Here is a 23008-nt window from a genome sequence, read left to right as displayed (position 1 = left end):
AGCAGATGTCTTAATATTGCTTTTGCATTAATGTGTCCATTCCAAATAAATTACTTGAAATGTTCACATTTTATTACTATACACTGCGGTGCAGTATGTTTATTGGTGCAGGTTGCAGAATAATAGTTCATAGACACCATCTGGAAATAGGGCTATACTAATGTATCCAGACACTTCTGTTAATAAAAATACTCATGTGCTTTAATAACAGAAAACGGACATGTCTCTAGGAAAGGGCCTGCTTCAATTGGTCTCCAAGCAGAAAATCGGTTGCATCTAAACTAGGAATTGCTATACTGTATCAGACCACTGGCCCGTCTAATCCAGAATTCAATGGTCAGGATTAGTTGCGTCTGAAGAAGGTGCAAGAACACCTGCAGTCACCAGTTACAGAACAAAAGTGCCTTCCAGAATGCTTCCTCTAATACCCCCTGCTTTCTTAGCCCAGAAGAAGAGGGATAACTGAACTGGTTCAGGATAAAATAAAGACCAATCTATATAATCTCAGGGGTTTGGAAAGGTTTATATAATAAGTTCCCTGTTATTTCACATCTCTATATGCAACTTTTCAGTTTCTAGATCCAGCCAGGATCAGCCATGCTGAATGGAAGAGGCTGTTCTCAAGGGATTTCCAGCCTAACCCGAGGCAGGAAGTACTGTTTTATCAGCTTCTTCTTAGGACGCTTTGCAGAGCCCAAGGGTTGGAGAAATAGCTGAACTTCTTGGTACCGTGCTTATGAAAATCAGGTCTTATGAGACTTGTCACTAATTAATCTACATTTCCTTGAGAGAAATTCTGTTAACATACAGCTATCCCTTCTCTGCAGCTAGAAAGGGGAAGTGCAACTCAGTTTCAGTGCCAAATGCATTTTTCCTTGTAAGATTTTTCCTGTGTAGTGTTTCTTACTAATGGTCTGAAACTGAAATCCTTAATTAGGTAAAGTTCCCACTGACTTCCACAGAGTCTTGCTTGAAGGAGACCAGAGAGTATTGGTGGAAACTACAAAGATTATCCTGTGAACAGCATGTAGGAGGGTTAATTAGGGGCCAATTAAAGCATAGTTCTAATAAGGAGCTAGTGGAGGGTGTGGCTTAAAAGGGAAGTGCTTGCTCATCCAAAAACTGGGAAATGCTATGGCTATAAACTACTTAGGAGGCTTTATAAGTTATGGACTAGCTGCTTTTTTCCCAGTGGATGAAATAGGTTTCAGCTATCTGTTGGTTGGACCAGCTTGAAGAAAGTCTTGGTTCTGATCCCCTATGTATAGGCTGGTGGGGAGAAATGCTCTGCATTGAGGGGTTTGTGCCTTAAAGCAGGATACAGTACTTAGGTTTCCTGAACCTACAGGTTTTTCAGTTACCTGTACTGCAGCCTGGAATACCCTCCTAAAGAGGGGTGGGTTTCTTTTTTCTCCAGGTGGGGTTAAAGCATGACTTAAATATGGATTCAACTGGTCTTTAGGACACCACGTCTGAAAAAATCTGGATGACCTGCCTTTACTTCCATTCTACAGTGTAAGAGAGGATAGACCCACACCTGTAAGTGGGGGTGGCTGAAATGCAGTTGCTAGAACTTCTGTAACTATTCGCACTTGATATTGTTGTATTGATCAGAGGCCTAAATGAGGATCTGAGCCTCATTGTGCTAAGCACTGTAAAAACAACCTGGCCTCCACATTACTCCTAAAGAGAGAGGGCTGTATCCTCACTGGGTTCATTGACTTCAATGGAACTAGGCTGATTTACATCAACCAAGGATAGGGTCCTACCTCTTGTAATTGTGTAGTACACACTTATGTGTGGAGCCCAGAAGAGTCTGCAAACTATCAACGGTGTGGAATATCATTTACTAAGGCTTTGTAAACTGCTTCAATAGCAAAAGTTACTGTATACGCTACTGAAATGCATAGTGCTGGTTTAAGGCTGATTTTATTTTCAATCTGGGTTAATGGAGGCAAAAGTCCTGATATATAATCTATATATAAACATTGCACATTTTAGTTTTTGTAGATAAAGTAGACTTACATGTAGCCTGGCTTACTGAACTCTCTCCTCTTTCTGGGGTACTTTATTATTAAAAATATACAAAAACAGAGCTATATTGACAGTCAGTTGCAAATAACCAAAGGCTGAGACTCCAAACATCTTGTACAAAATTCCACCTAGTGTTGGGCCCACGGTCCGTGTCAGGGGAGGAACAGATGCACATAGCCCAAGCATGGCACCTACAGAAGAGGGGAGAGAAAAAGGGTATACAGAAACTACAGATTAATTCTAATTACAAAGCTTTAATGACAGTTTGTTGAACAGACATAATTTACATGGACTCTGTGTCTCCAGAAGTGTGTAACTTCCACTGTGAGCCATCTCAACTCTCCACTGCAGTGTTCACACAACAGGAATACTGTAGTAAAGGGCAATCAGATTCTGCACTCTTCAAGAAAGAATTCAGTGTCCAATACTGGGAGCTAGGTTCTGATTCTGGAAGTAGTCCTCTTAGTTAGGCTTGCAACTGGGAACATTTATTTAATTAAGGGTGTGGTAATTTACACTTTAGTACTCTGTCACTTGCAAAGCTTGGAAGATCAGACTTTTCTAATACAATAATTAGATGAGACAGCTACTAGTGCATCTCCACCTTACTAAAACAACCTATCACAATTTGTCCTCTTGCTCAGGATATGGGATGTTAAGGATTTGCAGTATAGCAACTTGGCTCTGGGAGGCTGGGTTCTAACTAGTCTGTTCAAAAGATGATGCCCTAAAAAAGCCTCATCACAAACCAAGATTGCTTCAATATGAATGAACACATGCATTGTATCCAGCTCCACCAGATTCTTGTGCCATGCTGGGAGCTTAAAGGGAGCAGGAGCCACAGGCAAAAAGAAAGCACTTACTACTTGGCAAAGTAGGGCCACTTGCATGTGCACATGCAGATGAATGGACATGGAATATTAGCGCACATGTGGTAGGGTGCAGGCACGTTATCCTGCTATTCATACAGGAAAACCAGTATAGCACCAAAATGAAAAGCCTTAGAACAGGACATCAGGGAAGGAGAAGGGAGGCAGCTTGTGAGCTAAGCTTAGACTTTGGTCACATTTTGACCATTTTAAATATTGGTATGTTTGTTTTGCTGTTTGCACAGGTGAGAGAGAACTCTGGATGTAGGCATTTTGACTTTATATAAAGATCCTGCTGCCAGGTGTGGCACCGTACATGGAGGCCCTGCCTAGCTAAATGTGAGCACAAATGTACTACTTGATTCTACTAGTTATAAAGTGATGGAGGACCATGTAACTGGAACAGAACTGAGTCCAAAAGTCTTTAGGGGAGTGTGAATTAGAGGAAATCTGACCAGTCCTCAGTCTAATGCAGATCCAAGCCTGCTGTACTTCTATTCATAATGCTAGTTGAGAAGGGAGTCAATAGGAGGGGGAGTAGTATGCATGTGTGTCTTCGAAAAAATTTTCTGCCAGACATTGAGTACTGCTCCCCATCAATGAGCTGGGTGGATCCCCAAAATTGACCTCTCCCAGTGGGAGCAATCACACAGCCACCAAGCTTCCTGGGCAACTTCTACATTTTTTTTCCCCTCCAGGCATTTGAACTAGACTAATTACTATATACAGCAGCCAAACTGGCTCCCAACAGTTGAGCTGGCACTTTGTGCTGTGTGGGTGGGTTGCGTGTGTATGTTTAATCAGCTATCCATCATCTAAACAGGCTCAGGCTCCAGGTCTGCACCTCTGAAAGGTTTATTTTGCTGAAAGATAATTTCTGTTTCCCAAAGAACCAGATGGCTCCAAATTAGATCCTCCAGTACGAACCACCTCTGATCTTTAGGCAGTTTGAAATCTGAATTTACTGCTCTCAGAATGTTAACTGCCTAACAAGTGTCTGAGGATCAGTACATTAGCAAAAACATCTGCAATGCTCTGTACAGCTCAGTCCAATGTAGAAGCAGCCAAGTGCTGCATAAATTCAAATCCACAAACTTTTTCTCATCCTTTTATTCTGGCTTCTCCACACACTACCCTTCCCCCAAAGCTCTTGCATCTTTGCACCTTTCGCTATTCTCCCTTCACTACAAGTGGCCCACTCTCCTTCTCCCTTCCTTTATTCCCCTCCCAGCCACCCATCATTCCTTGTCCTACGCAGTTACCTGCCTTGCCTATGATTGCTGATTCAGCCATCTTCCTACCTCAGTCTTCCCAACCTCTCTTCTTCTGTAAACTTCAGGGCTTGGGCCCAGAGGCCTCTGTAAGTGAAAGGTGTTGGGGCCAGTGGTTTCTCAATCCCTCTTTTAGTTTAGCTAATGCACCTTTGTGCTGCATTGGACTGCCCCAACTCCCTTCTTTTTGATTTATGTCACGTTACAATGCTATGGTTAATGGAGTTGTCCTACAGCTGACCTCAGATCACAATGCAGCCTAATTCAATGATCAGGGAACAATCAGGGAGGTGGCATATTTTGGACCAGTCAACTGATAGCTGAGTCTGAGCAATGGAGGAAGAAGGTTGGTTATGAAAAGAGGGGAGGTAGGCTCTGTAGCAGGAGGGGAGCCAGACAAGGCTAGGAAAGATTAAGCAGGGCTCCCCTACTTAGCACAAGAGCAGGGTTACCCCAGCACAGCACACAATGCAGCAGTAGAAGTTGGCTGCCAAAAGTTTGGGGATGCCTCAGTGCTGGAGACTGGCTCTGGATTTAAGGATCAATTTGTTTAATCTCCATGGTGAGCTTTACTTCTGAATATACAAGTCAATCCGTAAACCAGTGAGCCCCCTAAACCGGACCTGTGCACAGAAACAACATCTCCATTCTAGGAAGCGAGATTGAGTTCCACCAGGGATTTTAATGCTGACAGGTCACAATCGGGGCTAGCCTGTACTCCCACCCAGCTCTCCCATGCCGATGATGTTACTCCAGCATGCTGCAAAATCCCTTTCTACTTTGAAGAAAAAAATAACAAAACAAAAAACCGCACAGGAAAATGAAAGAAATCATTTCCAGTCCACTCTTTCAACAGAAAGCCCCAGTGACTGGTAAAAAATGAGTGGGAAACACATCAGCCCCCATTAGGAAATGACTTTGGGAAAGCAAGATTTGATGCAGAGATCTGAATGATCTCAGCAAGTGGTAATCCGTACCCATGCCTATTTGGGAAGGACAGGGACGCTTTAATGTTTGGTGACAGTGGAGAAGAAAATCCTCACTGGACAATCGGCTTCCACTAACTTCTATCCAGTCTTCCAGCTCTTTGATAAGAGGAGCACTCTAATCTGGGGCGAGTCCCCTCTTTATCATAAAGGCCTGACCCAGGGCTTATTAAGATCAATGGAAAGACAACAACTGGTTTTAGACAATATAGGATAGGCCTCTTAATGAAAAGATCTTCAGAAGATTCCTTCAGCGAGACTCAAGACAGACACAATTCCCAAGGGAGTTCCTCAAGGTGAACTGGCGAATAGAACGATCTTGCGAATATGAGTTCTTTAAATTAACTGAAAATCTTCAAGGCTAACTCCACTTTCTGTGTTTTTGATGTGAAAAGCTTTAATGTCACAATATCACATCAAGCTTAAGAGCTATTAAAAGGCAGAGATTTATTAACAAATGCAAGTAGAAATGACTAATTTGTAGGGTAAATTTAACATTTGTACAGTTGGGACAATAGTTTTATCTGGAATGTGGGTGGAACGGCTACAGTATGGTGTCACCCCAGATCAGAAATGGGTGGCAGGCATTTTAGTAGCATTGTTTCTCTGGGAGACACCCATACTACATTAGACAGGTACTCCAAAGAAACATCTTACACATTAAGAAAAGGAGGACTTGTGGCACCTTAGAGACTAACCAATTTATTAGAGCATAAGCTTTCGTGAGCTACAGCTCACTTCCTCAGACAAGTCCTCCTTTTCTTTTTGCGAATACAGACTAACACGGCTGCTACTCTGAAATCTTACACATTGAAATTGCTCTGCTAGGTCAGATACTCTTGATTTCACTGTTGCCTCTGCCTTGAGACAAAGTTTTAAAAACAAAATCCTACTTGAGATAGTGAATGACTCTCAGGACCCCTCTTTTACTGCAACCTCCTCATGCTTTTGCTAAAGAACTACAATCCTGACCTGCAGCAGCACCTCCTGCCAATCTAGTTTTGAGCCCAAACACAACTCTGCCAATGCACCTCAATCCTAACCTACTAGATCCCCTGCCATTGCTGTTCTGGGCCCATGCACAGCTCTCCAAATGCAAACAATCTTTTCTTGCAACACTTCCCAATGGGCTAGTTCTGGGCTCCATACAACCTCTGCAAGTGCACCTTTGTCCTAAGTTGCAGTACCACCCCTTCCACTGTCCTTCAGCAGAGACTGCCAATTTTGCTGAATTGGGGGTGGGGTGTGACCTAATAATGTACGCAAACAAACGAAGACAACGAAGAGACCACTAAACTCATGCTCACTTGTGACTGAAGTTAGCCTCTGGGCTTTGAAAGAGACGCATGCTCCATTTTTCCTCACAAAAGCCTTTTGAGAGCAGTCTGGATGCTTTCCAGATTTGCGCTATGTTTAAATGCCATTTACTGCCCCTCCTCCACTGCTCTCCCTCAAACATTTCTTGAAGACTTGAAACTCCTGATTTTCATTCACACAGAATCGAGTCCTGGAAAGTTCTGTCCTTAGCTCAATGTGAACTAAATACGTTTTAGCAAACAAATTAAATTCTAACAGAGATTCAATGGCTCAAAGTGCTCACAATGTATGCTGGGTAGATTTCAGCCTTAAATCAGGCTAACAATGGGACATTCTCATCCAGAAAAATCCCAAAGTGCTTTACAACCTTTGACAGACTGCACAAACTATGAGTTAAATTTCAACTGGGCTCTGTATGGACACCTGCCCATAAAGCTGCAGCCGGAGTGGGGAGTGCAGGATAGAATCTGACTGGACCAGTTATGGAGCTCCCAAAAGAGGACGACTCCACAGATATTTGTGGAGTGGAGCCATGGAGGCAGGGCTTAAGAGAGCAGAAGCATCACCTGCAGATAGGCACTAACTCATCTTAATATGCCCCATTCCACACAAAAGGACCCTCTACTTCGAGCAAGAATAATTTGGACAGAGATGGTGGGGGCCAGGGAAGGCTTACCAGAACATTGCTGTGGCAGCACAGATGTGTGCATACATTTTCTGGCCACATCTGAAGGAAATAAATATACATGTCCACCACTGAACCTCTGAACAGCCTCTTCTATGGCAAAATGCAACAACTCTTTTAACAGCGCAAGGAAACATCACAAAATAGCTTAAGTAAAAGTATTATAACCAGCTGCAACCAAAGCTGTAGCTGCTCCTCTGAGGGGTGTATGGATTAGGGTGGCTGGCTCTGTGGGTGACCATCAGCAGTTTCACTGTGTCTTCACATAGAACAGTGAGGCTGTTAGGCAGGAGTCTTTGTTTTGTCCAGTGTAGATAGGACAATAAGGTTGCTTGGCAAAACCCAGGAGTCTGCTGGGCTTAGCAGCCTCTCAGTTGCCCGCTACCATTGTGGAAAGGAAGGTTCAGAGTGTCATGCTGATGTTGGTACAATATGTATGGCCCTGCATCCTGGGAGAACTCTTTCACTGAGGGAAGGCACGGACATTCAGATGAAGACTTTTTCAGGACCATGACCCTTCCTCTCCAATATTGTGGTCGCCAGTCACTTCCTTTATTAGAATACACAGAAATCATGACTCCTTTTAAGATTCATATCTATGGTGACTCTCTGGCTGAACAGGGCCCCTCATTTACAAGAATATGCTACCATGTTTCCATTCTGAGCATTTATTGTTTATCATGGTGTCCCATAGCCTGGTTTTGCATGAAAAGAAGCACCTGAGTGACAGGAAAGCTGTGTGGACCTTTCCTTGTTGGATCCAGACATATGGCTGGGTATTTGCAAGTGGAAGTGCAGGCAACAAGAGCCTGAATGACTATGAGGAACGTACAGTCAAAAATGGAGTGTTTGGTCAATATTGTACAAGCTAGTCCTTTGTTCATCCTGTACCTGCTCATCCTTGTTTCTGACATAAATTACATGCAGTTGTTTGAATAGGATTTCTCAGGGAATGGCATGTTTCTCAGAAATGTGCCTTAGTGTAAAACAAAAGCTGCACAACCACACTACAGCAGTGTGGCAAGGGTGCTATGAAGTGTGACAACCTTAAGATACGACTCAAGCTAACTAGCTGTCCAATATTGTAGCTCTTCCTTTTATCCTAGCCCCTTCAAGGGCCAAATCTATTAATCTTAATCCTAAATCAGTGGACCAAACTGTGGGGCGAGCCCATCTAGGGGCAGCGCAAAGGAGAGTTCAGGGGGCTCCTGGCCCTGCCCCCAGCTGTGACCCCAGCCTCAGCCCTCTTACTCCTGTCCATGTCCCGCCCCCCAGAGCCGTGACCCCACTCCGGGGGAGGGGGGCACGGACACGGGGAAGGGGGGAAATGAGGTAAAAAGTTTTGGGATCGCTGTCCTAAGTGCAGAGGGCTGACACAAGGCCTTGTGATTCACCTAAGCCTTAAGCATAAGTAAAGCTTTGCACAGATCCTCTGCAGCAAGGTGGATTTCAGTCTAAGTAAAGGCTGCAGGATTCTGCCTCTTGTTATGCTGTCGTCAATTGATGCTGGTCGCTGGCTCACTTGTAACTCTAGTCCTGCTCCTTCTGACCAGCGTTCATTGGCTGGCAGAGATGCGGGACTAATACAGGTTACGCTTTGTTCTTAGTCAAATTATGCCTGACGGGATGTGCTGGGAACTCGGCATTCTTCCCACAACGCTCTAAGTCGTGGTTGGCAGCACAGCACCAGCACAGCTGCATTTATGCACATGCCAGCTCACAGCTTGAAACCTCGGGCCTTAAAAGTCACAAGGCCCAGAGTCTGAGTGTGAAGATTGTCTAATTAAAAAAAAAAAAATCTCGTCTTTTAACAAGTCTTACCAGTGTCAGAAGGAGGGACGGACTTGGTGAGAATGCTGTCTGTAATGATGCCCATAGTGCAGAGTGCCAATACCATGGGGAGAGCAATGACGCAATAATGGAACACGTTGGTCATCAGCACCTGAGTGACAGAACAAAATATACCCTGTCTATTAGAAAGCCAGCTCCTGCGCAGCACGAGATACAATCCTACCTGGATTTTCATAAGTACATAGTGCACTAGACTCCTGGTTGGTGTACGGTGGTGAAGCTCTGATGCAGCAAAACAGATTTGCACCAATAGAAGATCCAGCCCATTCAAATCACTTGTGTTAAATTTGTGTTGAATACAGTATTATAAACATTCAGTATATGTAAGAAACTGTAACCGATACATTAAGGTAGAACCTCATCTAGTTTTGCTTTGCTAATTCACAAAGCGTGATAATTCCCACAATCCCCCCTTCTTCCCCCAGGCTGTGTGCTCCACCTCTCAGGAAAAATTTAATAGCAGGGGCCTGTAGTGCAGTCTCATTAAGTTCTCATTACTTATACAAAACAGGCTTCTACAGCACCCATTATAATGCATCATCATAAATAATTAAAACTAAACTTTGCTTGTCAAAATAAATGAACACAGTACATTATGTAATACTGTACCCTTGGGATCGCTAATCCTGTTTGTCAGTATACTTGCTAATGAATTCACTGAATTCAGTAATCTGGAACGGGTCTCCCACATTAATAAGGACACATTAATGAGCATAATTAGTGAGTGTAACAATTTTCTTATTGCACATGTTCTGAGCAGAGATGTCATTTCAGAAGTTTATTACTTAAACAAAAGTACAAGAATAAACTTCTTATGCAGTGGGGCTAAACCAGCTCTGAATTCATTCACAATCCCTACTGGTCAAATGAATGGATTTCTCTGGAGCACGGAAAGGAAATTAATGCCCCTCCTCCCTCACTCTGTACTGGAACTCTCTTATCCTATGTTTAATTTCGAGGTGTGTTTCTTTTACTGTCATCTGGAGATCATTTATATCCTTTGTTAAGCTGGAAGTTTTACTCATTGGATCATCCTGCATGGCTTTTCCTTTCATAAAATCCAGTCAGCGTCTCTTGGTTACAGAGGGAAAACAAGCCCAGAAACATACCTAACTCATGACCTACTCATGCTGAGGTTTAAAACATTGTCCTGACTGGATTAAAAAGTATGTATATATTCAACCCCTGTCTGGAGGCAAAGGTAGATAGGTGCCTTAATTTCCATGGGACCTTTGCCTGAGTTTTGAGTCAGGGCTACAGAATATAGCCTTGGTGCACAAAATATTCAGACCAGTGGATGGATAATAAGAGCTACTTTGCTAGAGCAAATGCTTCCAGAGCTCATGCAGGGATCTCAGGAGAGAATGCAGCTTTAACACTCCCCTGACCCACAGGAATTGTCTGCCACTTGGGCAGTGTGGAGGCAGCAGGGAGTAGATGGAGCAGAACCATGGCTTCCTGCATTAGACGATAAATGTTGGACGGGCCCTTCAATAACAAACAACAAAAGTGGGGAATGACCATTAAAAGCAGAGGGAGTGCTGGGGAGAGTGCTTTCCCCCACTGAGGCTCTATAGGAATCAGGGTTGGAAGGTCCCAGTATGAACATGACTGCCAAACCTGGGATTTATTTTTCAGATAGGGAGGGTTGTGCCTGGGGTCCCAGGATGGGGGCTCAAAGGCAAATGGATGGGAAACAGGAGAGAAGGGGCAGGACAAGTCAAAACCAGACACCCCCAGAGGAAAACATCCCTCATTTGACTGACAAACCTTTCTGCACCACCACCCAGACCCCTGTTAACGCGTAAGCCTTCCCACACCTGCAAATGAGAAGCATCATCTTCTCTGACCACTGAATGCTCATCCCAGCTGTTCAAACTCCCCACGTCTCCCAGCTGGCCCACCCCTGCCCCATCTTCAACCCCCGGGTAATAGGCACCCATCATCTAGACTCCTTTCAAGCTGCAAAATTATCCTCTTAGGTCATGAAAAGCCCCACAGAGCACCTCCTGTGCTACATGCCAAAACCCTTCCAGGGAGGTGTTTAGGTTTCTTTTTCAAACATCTGCTCTCTCTACTTGCTTCCACTCTTGAGGAAAAGGCTTTGTTTTGCACACATGGCATCCATTGGCAGGCCAACAATAGCAAGTACATAGTAGGAGGAAAAAATTAAGTTGAACTATCTTTAATGCTCATTCTTGGAAGGGAGGAAGGGGGAATTAAAGTCATAAACATTTTATGAGCCCAGATCTGTAATCTGAGTGCTGGGGTCAGCCAGGGCCCTCCTGACACTGCGACAAGCTGCCTCAACAAGGCTCATCCCTGTCGGGACCTCCATTATGAAAAGCCACCCCGCATGCAGATGTTGTCTTGGCAGCCCCTTGAACAGAGCACTTTTTAATAAGCTCTCCTGGGTGGAAAGGACTGCAGCTGTATTTTCCTATGAATAGTTGTCATAGGAAGTCATTCCTGACCCTTGTCTCTCAGGTCCATCAGGCTGTCCCAAGCCCCCTAGGCATGTCCCAACTGCCAGCTCTGAAGTGAATTCACAGCACAGTTCCCCCACAAAGTTAGTAAGAACTTCTTTGGGCTGGATTTCTTCCAACCATGGCTTATTAATCCACAGTAAGTAGGGCAGTTATGTGCACTGCCCTGCAACAACACTGTGATCTGTCCAGAGGAAATTTAAATTATGCTCTTTAAATTACTCCTTTTTTAGTCTTCCTCATTATTATTACTCAAAACATGCCCAATAAATGCATGCATCCCACTCCTACTGCTTTGGATGGGTTTCAAGTCTTTTAAATGACACCTCATCTAACAAATTCATTAAACAAAGAGTCTGAATGAGAGATGCCGTCTTGCTTGGCTCATGTTGTTCTCATTATTGCCTTTACTCATTTCTCAAGCTTCTGAGGTAATTAAAGTCTGGTGCATGGACAGGAATGTTAAAATGTTTCCATCAACCTGCTCCATCACTCCTGAGATAGCAAGACTAAGGCGGGTAATTGGGCTCCACTCAGGTTCTGCATCTCTGGCGGTGCCATTGAAGTTCATCCATTAGGCTTGTTTCAGGCCAGCTGTGTGTGATGATGATGATGAATGGTATGCTGGACTTACGGCAGCACAGTATGCAACCCCATGTAGGATTTTGTGCTCATGATTTTGATTCCTCAGTTCTCTGGCTGGTAGGGCTTAGGAAGCCTTGCTAAGACAGGCCATTTTATCTGGGTTGAGCAAGGAAAGGGTGATTTGCACCCCTTTTGTGTGACCCAATTTGGTTCTTATGCAGTCTCTGGGTGGAAGGACAGGTCAGCACAAAGCAATCAGGTGACTTGGCACAAGGTCACCCAGTGAAACGATGGTTTACTTTCTCAGACTAAAACTCCAGAACTTCCTGGCTCCTAGCTCTGTGTTCTAACTTGTATAGGGGACACAGTGTTGCCTAATAACTCGAGTATAGGTCTGGATGTCAGGAGACCTGGATTCTATTCCTTACTCTGGCATGGATTTGATATGTCCTCTTGGAAAAGTCACTTAACCTCTGTGCCTACATACAAGGTTACAGTGTAACAGGTATGTGAAAGAGACTTGTCATTTTTGCCACTGTAACACAGCCATTTCATTGCAACATGACACAATAATCAAATGCTAGTTAGAGGGTTCAAGGCCAAACCATTCAGTGAATTTCTAAAGGCCGACAGCTGAATCTATTGTCATTTTTCTCTGTTATCCTCATCCAAGACTTCATGCACCCTGGAGTCTTGGCAGTTCAAGACTGAGGTACACAAAAAGTGTTCTATGTTTCATTCCAAAAAGGCACTAATCTTGATTGTTAAAAACAACGAACCAAAATGACCAACCCCTAATATCACGAGCAAACTTTTGTCGAAGTGTGGGTTTTTTGCCTGTAACTTTCGCTTACTTTCAGAGACATTCAGGAAACATAACCAAGCAAAAACGGAGTGTAAGATTTTCAAAAGCATCGAGTTACACAGGCCTGTTCTCAACATGGTTTGTACTGGTATGACTCTTTGGGTTAGGTGTGTGGGGAATGTGTTGTGGGGTTTTGTTACTGTTGATTTTGTTTACCAAAAGAGTTATACCAGTACAACCCCTAGTGTGGTCACAGTTAGGGCTTATCTACATTGCAATGCCTTGGTTGGTATCCCTATGCCGGCATAGTCTCCTAGTGTAGACACATAGACACAGCATAAGCCAACAGTAGTTCTGACAGCACGGTAATGTCCCTGAATTAGCTAAGTGGACGGAAGCACACTTCTGTCAGCCCAGTTGTTTTTACACTGGGGATTTTGCTGGCATAGTTGTATGGAACAGCAGGCATGGGTGGGTGCGTGTGATGCCAGCAAACTCTGTTGGGTAGATGAGGCCTTCCAGCAGGATAAAGTTTTCTTATAGTAATACAGCTTATTCCTTTTCCCATATAGGAAGCACCTTTATACCACTATAACTGCATCCACTAAGGGTTGTACTGAGTTAACAGCACCAGTATAGGCTGAGAGTATAACTTATGTGTAGACAAGCCCTTTAGGAATACAAGTTTCACTGAAAGTCAATGAGCCTTTTGACCCTAAGTCACTAAGGGCCTGTCTAGGCTACAAAGCCATATTGCTTTACTTCATTAAAGCAGTACAACCTCTCTAACGTGGGCATGGCTATATTGGTTAAAAAGGTGCTTCACGTCAGAATAGCCACGCATGTAGGGGGAAGGGGGATAATTATGCTGATAAGTCATACTAATCACACTAATATAACTGCATCCACACGAGAGCTGTTACCGGTATAGCTATATTGGTTAAAAAGCTCCCAAAACCCACACCCCTCATCAATATATTTACGCCAGCGTAACTTTTAAATGTAGGCCAGGCCTAAGGATCTTTTAAAAATCCCACCTCTTCTCTTACCATAGCAAGGCCCACTCCACTGAAGACTAAAACACTCAACATGATCAGGTTCCTCTCTGTAAAGCGACTTGTTAGTCTTCCAATTACCAGACCCTGGACAACCTAGAAAAAGAGCAAACACACATATATGTTAAGTACTATATGAAATATCTTATCGGGCAAGCTATAGGGGTGGAACTGTTGCCAGTCTTTCAAGCAAGGACCTGGGAGTCAGGACTTCTGTATTGTGACCGCAGGTGAGCTACTGACTGCCTATGACTTAGTTTTCCCATCTGTAAAATGGGAATAAGTGTAGGTCACTATCTCAGTGGGTGGTTGCAAGACACAGTTCATTAGTGTATGTAAAGCACTTGGACCTGGAAGGCATTTGGGATTCAAAGTGCTGTATTCTGAAATGCATTCTAGATTAAATTTACCCTGCGCAGAGGACCAGCATAAAACCTGTGTGTCACTTAAGACCTCTATGTAGGGTTTAAATGGGTTTAAAAGTTTTGTATTCCAATGATAAAGCTGCACAAATCTGCCAGAAAGATACATGATATCCTCTAGGGTGTGGATTTTCCCATTAAACTGTGTTATTACTAGAACTGGTCAAAACTTTCAAATGAAGTTGTTTTTTTGGGGGGGGAGGGGATGTAAAATGCCTTTTATACCAACATGAACATTTTTACGACATATAATTCATTTTGGTTGAAATTTTTCATTTTGATAAATGTTGCAATTTTTTTCCTAAAATTTTCACTTTGATGGGGGGGAGGAGGAGGAACACACTTGCCTTTCCTTCTCTTCCTGTGTCTTAAAAATATCATAAACATAAAAAATATGTTGCTATGGGTTTTAAAACTGGAAAAAAGTGAGAGAGTTGGTTACTCTCCACCCCGAGTGGGAGGGAAAAAATTTAAACAATTTTTTTCATAAAAAAAATTAAAACTCTCATGAAAAATTTCAAACACAATGAAAAACCGTATCTTTTGACACTTTTCATGATATACTCACCTTTTTCCATCCAGCTCTAGTAATTATGATTTTGTTTTGCATTCTCCCCTCCCCCAAGAGTGAGTAAATACTATAAATATAAATTAGAAATACCAAATAGATCATCTTCCTGATATAGTGCTTCTGAGTGCTCAGTACACTCCTCAGACAGTGTAATAAAGATTTTCATTTCAGGATAGGCATGATAGAAACATCTGTGGAATACTGGAAAAAGTAATGAATTTTTAACAAAAAACTGAAGGGACACTAGCAACAGTTATTCCCAGCCTTTGTCTTGTCTATAACGATTGTAAGCTCTTTGGGGCACAGGTAGTGTCTATACTGAAGCACTACAGCAGCACCACTGCAGTGGTGCAGCTTTGCTGCTGTAGCTTTTTAAGTGTAGACACACCCATACTAAAACGCCTAGGACTATGAGACCTTGATCTTGGCTGCGACCACAAAGCACTACTGGAAGGTAAAGACAGCAACATTCAGTAACTACATTAAAAGAATGTTGAGGTTGCCAAGTCAAGCACTCTAAAGTGAGGAAATACTAAAACTAAGGTTGCCCATGTAACCTTAATTCAGCCCCCTCGTATGTATGCATTATGATACAAGCTTTAATTACATGATCATATGCTATTTTTTCCATAGGGCACCTGTTTCACTGAGTTCACACGATGACCCTTTGCTGGGGATTAATCAGGGTTGGAGACTGTCTGATCCCTGATTCATTTGTTCAGAAGTGAAGAAGGCCAGGGCTAACAGGAAGGGAAAGGATGATATCATGGTGAAGGCAGCTGAATGCCTCCTTGAAGAATTTGATTCTCTCTGCTTCTATCTCTGTGATGCTGGGCAAGTCACTTAAACCAAAATTTTCAAAAGTAGCCACTAACTGTATGTTCCTCAATTTCTGGGTGCCCAACATAAGACACCTGGGGCTGGATTTGCAAAATTGCTGAGCACTCACAGCTACAACCGAAGCTGAGCTCGGAACATAAAATCCTATACAAATGCTAAATACTCTGAAAATTCAGGCTCTTGCGCCCAGCCCCACAAAGGTATTTATGGAAGTTAGGAGTCTTTCTGGCTCAGAGCTGTGGTGCACCAAAACTAGTGGACGTTTTTGGTCTTAATCTCTCTATACTTCAGTTCCCCACCTGTAAAGTGGTGATAATAACAGCATCTATTTTCACAAGGGCGTTGAGAAGATAAATTCATTGATGCTTGTGAAGCACTCAGATACTATGGTGAGCGCACCACAGGTATGACCATGAGAAGATTAATTATTGTGTATTCAGTGCCGGGCTTGTTGATGTGCAGTAAATGAAAACTGGATCACCCACTGAATGTGAAAGATAGAAAAAAATATTGAATAACTGGGCTTCACTGAATGAGGCAGAGATCCCGTGGACAAATAATATGTGATCATGTAATTAATGACCTGGCACATTTTGGACGCTACTAGGTCAACTAAAGTGTGTCATGTGAGGTCTCAAATAAAAGCCAGTATCACACTAGTCATCAGGATTATTGCAAAATGCATGTACGGATGTTGTGTAAGGATTTATGTATAGAAACAGAAAATTACATTCTTAAAGTCATTGTCTATGGACCGGTCACCAGCAAAGGTGAAAAACAGGTTTTCTGTCAGACAACAAATGTTAATCTATCCGGCTGTTTACATGTATATTAAGTATTGTATAGTTCACAATGGGTCTCCTCTCGCAAGGCTAAACTGGATGATAATACATACTGTAAAATCTTCAGAGAGAGAATAGTAACAGGAAGAACCAAACTGTGTGGGGGTATGGGTGGCACGTAAACCACCGGCTTGGGGAGGCTAGCCTCCAGCCCCACCCCTTCCACCTGAGGCCCCGCCCCTTTCGTGCCCCTCCCCCCCGGAGCCCAGAGGCGCCCCCGCCCCCACTGCAACTGTTGGCCCCCACCCCAAGCTAGTGCCCCCAGCCCCGGAGCACTGGGGGGTGGGCAGTGCGACCCTAGCCTCCCCAGCCCCGGAGCGCCAGGAGGGCGGGTGGTGCAGCCCCAGCCCAAGCCGGGGCCACCGCACAGGAAGAGCAGCAGAGCTGGAAGCAGGAGTGGGCCTGGGCACAGAGCATGGACTGGGCCACACCTGGCTATTTGGGGAGGCACAGCCTCCCCCAGACTATGATACCCTCTGTCCATAGTGGGGGGGAGGAGGGAGACCCCCCCCCATCTTGAGGTGCACATCAAAGATTTGCTCTAGTGTATTTGGAGGACAAAGACGACACCCTGGCATCCTTCACTGAAGAAGTAAATTGCATCCACTTCACGGAAGAGGAGTCTCAGGCAGGCCTGGCTGAAAACACTGGAGAGAACTTTGGATGAGATAAGCTTCTTTGGACAGGAGGGGAACTTGTTAGTAAATGTTAGTCTCTAGGAAACATGTATGTAACCATGTGTTTCCAATCTTCTTACTCTCTTGAATATATGTTTATTGATAATGACCTTATTCTTGCTTTCACTAGAAACATATCTAAGTGCTGTGGTGTTAAGTAAAGTGGTGATCCCGAGTGGAATCTTAGAAGCTGGCATGTGCTGTTCCTCTGGGAGCAGCAGGCCTGGTAATTCTGAGAACGTTCGGTGCGTAAGGGGCTGGGCACTACAGGGAATGCTCCCGAGGACTCAGGGGTTGGTGTGTGCCTATTGCTAATGTGTACAGACAGAGGGAGGCCTGGAAGGCAGGGCTTGTGTTGCCTGAGGCTGGGGGTTTCAGGGAGCTGATCCACAGCAGGCACAGACAAGACTTCCTCACGCTACGGGCAGGTGATGGTGAAGTGCTTCACAACCTGGGCTACCCCTGGGGAGCATCACAGCATTAACTGGCACCCTCAAGCCCAAAGCAGACCATCAAAAAAACTGAAAAGCAGAGAAGACAACAATGGGGGGGAGGGAATAAAAAAGCACATCTGTGATCAGACCCTCAGTTCAGGTAAATCAATGCCTGCACACCTACTTCAGTTTACACCAGCTAATGACCTACGGTGCTCACTCTTTCTCTATCTCACTCTAATATACAGTATAAAATTTTCTCACTAAAAGTTGTCTGGGGCTACTGCGGTCTCTGTCCTTTGGAGCAGCCAGGAACAGGGTTAAGCTGGAGGGAGTGAGCAGAAATACTTATCATACCCTGGCCCTCTCAGCAATGGGAGGATGGGAAAAGTGGTGAAGTAGCCACATCCATTCTAGTTATCAGTAGGAGGAAGGAGGGGGAGAGGCTGATGAGAATATTGTATTGGAGATGCAGTGAGCCACAGAATAAATACTGTGCGGCACCCTAACATTGGCCTGCAATGCTGTGTCAATATATGGGGTGATTGTCAGAATAGCTGGATGGGCCAGCTGAGGTGGGCGCAGTCTGTCAGAGCTACCAGGCAGCTGGGAATTCTCCCAACAAGGCAGCACCACCAAGCAGACTAAAGTTACAGCTTTGATTAGGAACCTTCTTTGGGGTCATCTGGTTAGGCCCTTGCTTGGAGACGCCATTTGATTGGCATGGGCCTATCACAGGACTTTCAGGGAATGACCTCAGTGCTCACCAGCTCAGGCATAGGGATGACTCACTAGAAAGAGGCTGAGGGAGACCAATTACAAAGCATGCTGTGCAATGGCAGGAGGTGGTTAGTGGGGTGATCATAGTGCTACAACCAATTTGTGGCACCATTCAATGGAGGGAGGAGAAGTGGCTGAGTAATGCTTCTCTAGGCGTACCTTTTTAAAAGTGTGCAGTCATTAGCCTTTTGCAACATTCCAGTCTAACTAATCAAATCTCAAGGAGATGCATGCCACGAAGGCCTGTCACTGCTGGATTGGACCTGCAGCTTTGCTGAGTCACAGCTGCTTACCCAACAGGTATTGTAATGAGATCTGGAGTTTGATCTCCAGGTGACTGACTCAGCCACAGTGAGTTTCTAATACAGTATTAGAAATTTGAGCTGCTCACTTTTTCACATTGATCAATGCAAGTCTTAATTTTCTCAGACTGGAACCAAGAGTGCGCCTTTATTTAATTGGGTTACACCATACAAATTCAGCCCATTCCCTGCCTCAGTTTGTCTCTTCCTTATCTCTCTCCTGCTGTGGTGACTGGAGCTAAATGCACAGCAAGAATTAAAAGGCTGTCCTGTCCCAAAGTCTTCCACTAGTATATGGAACCTGGGACATCCCTCACAATGAAAATATGCTACAGGAACTCCTCACTTAAAGTTGTCCCAGTTAACGCTGTTACGTTGCTGATCAATTAGGGCACATGGGGCTCATTTAAAGTTGCACAATGCTCCCTTATAATGCTGTTTGGCAGCTGCCTGCTTTGTCCACTGCTTGCAGGAAGAGCAGCCCATAGGAGCTAGCTGGTGGGGGCTTGGAACCAGGGTGGACCGGCAGCCCCCCATCAGCTCCCCTAAATTCCCTGTGCAGCAGCCACCCAGCAGACTACCAATTGCCGGCAGTTCAGCTGTCCCGCCCCCCCACTGCCATGTGCTGCTCCTGCCCTCTGCCTTGGAGCTGCTCCCAGGAGCCTCCTGCTTGCTGGTGGGGGTGGGGGAGCGCAGGAAGAGAGAGGCTAATGTCAGGGTGTCCCCCTGCCCCCTGCTCTATGGAGATGGGGTAAGCAGGGGTCAGGAGCAGGACTCAGGACGGAGGGAGCGTGCTGGCAGCAGGGGCTGTCTCAACTTGCTGATCTACTTAAAAAGGCAAAAAGAAAAGGAGGACTTGTGGCACCTCAGAGACTAACAAATGTATTTGAGCATAAGCTTTCCTGAGCTACAGCTCACTTCATTGAATGCATTCAGTGGAAAATACAGTGGGGAGATTTATATACACAGAGAACATGAAACAATGGGTGTTACCATACACACTGTAAGGGGAGTGATCACTTAAGGTGAGCTATTACCAGCAGGAGGGGGGGGAACAGGAGGGACGACCTTTTGTAGTGATAATCAAGGTGGGCCATTTCCAGCAGTTGACAAGAATGTCTGAGGAACAGTGGGGGGTGGAGGTCGGGGAAATAAACATGGGGAAATAGTTTTACTTTGTGTAATGACCCATCCACTCCCAGTCTTTATTCAAGCCTAAGTTAATTGTATCCAATTTGCAAATGAATTCCAATTCAGCAGTCTCTCCTTGGAGTCTGCGTGACCAGAGAGATTGAAGTGTTCTGGTCACGTGATTACAGACATGAAAATTGTGATATTACAACAGAAAAACTTCAAATCCAGACTCCAGCGAGAGACTGCTGAATTGGAATTCATTTGCAAATTGGATACAATTAACTTAGGCTTAAATAGAGACTGGGAGTGGATGGGTCATTATGCAAGGTAACCTATTTCCCCTTAAAAAGAAAAGGAGTACTTGTGGCACCTTAGAGACTAACCAATTTATTTGAGCATTTCCCCTTGTTTTCCTAGCACCCCCCCTCCCCAGACGTTCTTGTTAAACCCTGGATTTGTGCTGGAAATGGCCCACCTTGATTATCATACACATTGTAAGGAGAGTGATCACTTTAGATAAGCTATCACCAACAGGAGAGTGGGGGTTTGTTTGGGGGGAGAAAACCTGGATTTGTGCTGGAAATGGCCCACCTTGATTATCATACACATTGTAAGGAGAGTGATCACTTTACATAAGCTATTACCAGCAGGAGAGTGGGGTGGGGGGAGAGAAAACCTTTTGTAGTGATAAACACCCATTTTTTCATGATTTGTGTGTATAAAAACAAACATCTTCTGTATTTTCCACAGTATGCATCCGATGAAGTGAGCTGTAGCTCACAAAAGCTTATGCTCAAATAAATTGGTTAGTCTCTAAGGTGCCACAAGTACTCCTTTTCTTTTTGCGAATACAGACTAACACGGCTGTTACTCTGAAACCTGACTTTATGGCACTGAAAAAGCAGCAGCTGAACGTCAGTATTATTTCAATCTTTGTGTTCTGAGCTCCTTCCTTGCATGTAGCCTCTGTTTTAAAGAGCATGCCGTGGGCTGTTTTTCTTGGGCTTATTCTCACCCATATGGTGCTAACCTTTGTCCTTTGAAGTACTGTGAAAAGAGACCTTGCAGAAATCTGGTCTGTCATCAGTGAACAAAAGAGGAAGGAAATAGTTTGCAAGTGAAATTACAAGAGCCGCCCATGGCTGTGTACACATGCCATAGGTGAAACAGCTTTATCTTTTCTTCTTGAAAGACAGATAAGCCGCTGAACCGCCAGTGGAAATATTGATCTGGAAACTCCCAGCAAATACTTTTAAGCAGTGAAATCTCTTTCTAACTTCCATGCTCCATTTGCAATTTAAGTATTTATCCACAGTACAACAGTCATTGGGTGAGAGAGGGAATGACTCTTTAGTCCAGTGGTTAGGGCACCCAGTTGGGAGGTGGGAGACCCAAGGTAGGTGGACACAGCGAGCAGCTGCCCAAAGCAGCATGTCTCAGCACAGGATTACAGACTTGGGCTTGCAGTGCTACAGGCCAGTGCTAAAAATAGCTGTGTAGATATTCAGACTCTGCCTCTTTAGCCCACCCCGCTCCCTAAACTTCAGAGCCTGAGCCTGAATGTCTACCTAGCTTTTATTTTCTTCCATAGCACAAGCCTCACAAGCCCGAGGATGTAGCTCCGGGACTCAGTGCTGCTCACTGTGTAGATGCACCCCCAGAGTCCAGTGCAGAGGTGGGCAAACTACAGCCCGCAGGACCATCCTGCCCGGCCCTTGAGCTCCTGGCCTGGGAGGCTTGCCCCTGGCCCCTCCCCCGCTGTCTCCCCTCCTCCGCAGCCACGCCGCCCTGCGGGCAGCAGGGCTGAGCGCCCTGCTAAGGGGGTGGCAGCAGCACACGTGCGGCAGTGAAAAAATGGGTAGGAGGTCCTGGGGGGCAGTCGGGGGGCAGTCAGGGGACAGGGAGTGGTTGGATGGGGTGGAGGTTCTGGGGCAGCCAGGGGACAGGGAACAGTGGGGGTTGGATAAGGCGTGGGAGTCCTGGGGGGCCTGTCAGGAGGTGGGGGGTCACTCAGGGGATAGGAAGCAGGGGCATTAGAGAGGGGGTTTGCACAAACCCAAACATCTTTTCCCCACCCCTTCTCTGAGGCCCTGCCCCCTGCTCATTCCAGCCCTGCTCCCTCCGTTCCTCGCTTTCCCGCACCCTCACTTTCACCGGGCTGGGGCAGGGGTGTGGGCTCTGGGCTGGGGCAGAGGGGTTTGGAGTGTGGGAGGGGGCTCCAGGCTGAGCCTGAGGCAGAGGGTTGGGGTGCAGGAGGGGGTGCGGACTTTGGGAGGGAGTGTGGGGGGGAGGGGGCTCAGGGCTGGGGCAGGGGTGCAGGGGGTTGAGGCGCAGGAGGAGGTTCGGGGTGTGGGCTCCGGCTCTGTGGCACTTGCCACCATTTCCAGGAGCCACCTGAGGTATGTCCAGCAGCGGTTCCTAGGCTCGAGGTGGCCAGGTGGCACTGCGTGCTGCCCCTGCCTGCAGGCACCTCCCCTGCAGCTCCCATTGGCTATGGTTCCCCATTCCTGGCCAATGGGAGCTGCAGAATCGGAGCTCAGGGCAGGGGAGCAGGCGAGACCCCCTGGCCACACCTGCATCGAGGAGCCGCTGCTGCTGCTGGACATGCCAGCTGCTACCGAGAGCGGCGCGGAGCCAAGGCAGGTAGGGAGCCTGCCTTAGCCCCGCTGCATTGCCGGACTTTTTAGCAGCCTAAAATCTCCCGGATTGGCGTCAGTAGTCTCCAGGAGATCAAGCCCGATTCCGGAAGACTCCTGCCAACTGGGAGGGTTGGCAACCCTAACTATGATGCTCACTGTTGCAACACCTAAGCCTCTTTGTGGATGCCATCCAGAGCATTTAGAAAAAAACAACACAGCCTAAGTATATGTCTACCTTTCCTAAAGACTCATTATCCCCATAGTAACCTGGGCAGGCCTAACTTCTTCATACAGTTTGGTGGTTGCCTACATCTTAGTCTGGTTCCTCTGAACAAATTCTCCTTATTAACTAAACCACTGTGCTCATACAGTAGACATCCCAATAATCAGGTCAACATACAATATACAGAAGTTATTCCAGAA

General features: G+C 45.4%; 1 protein-coding gene across 3 annotated transcripts in view; it reads right to left on the bottom strand.

Annotated features, from left to right (window-relative positions):
• Positions 1–504: 504 nt before the first annotated feature.
• SLC67A1 (solute carrier family 67 member 1) overlaps positions 505–23008 on the bottom strand; it is a 142342-nt gene continuing 119838 nt past the window's right edge. For 2 of the 3 annotated variants that reach the window (XM_084631917.1, XM_084631918.1), the window contains 3 exons: positions 13939–14040; positions 8984–9104; positions 2026–2225 (listed from right to left, as the gene is read on the bottom strand). In XM_084631917.1, the coding sequence (XP_084488043.1) occupies positions 2038–2225; positions 8984–9104; positions 13939–14040 (411 nt within the window). In that variant the 3' untranslated portion in view covers positions 2026–2037. Of the gene's footprint in view, positions 2226–8983; positions 9105–13938; positions 14041–23008 lie in introns of all 3 variants that reach the window. The other variant, XM_084631916.1, reaches the window with a different exon arrangement.

This window comes from Lepidochelys olivacea (assembly GCF_965140295.1).
Source record: "Lepidochelys olivacea isolate rLepOli2 genome assembly, chromosome: 6".
Lineage (NCBI taxonomy): Eukaryota > Metazoa > Chordata > Testudines > Cheloniidae > Lepidochelys > Lepidochelys olivacea.
The sequence above is the reverse complement of the archived record's forward strand: the minus strand, read 5'-3'. Positions and strand labels throughout refer to the sequence as shown.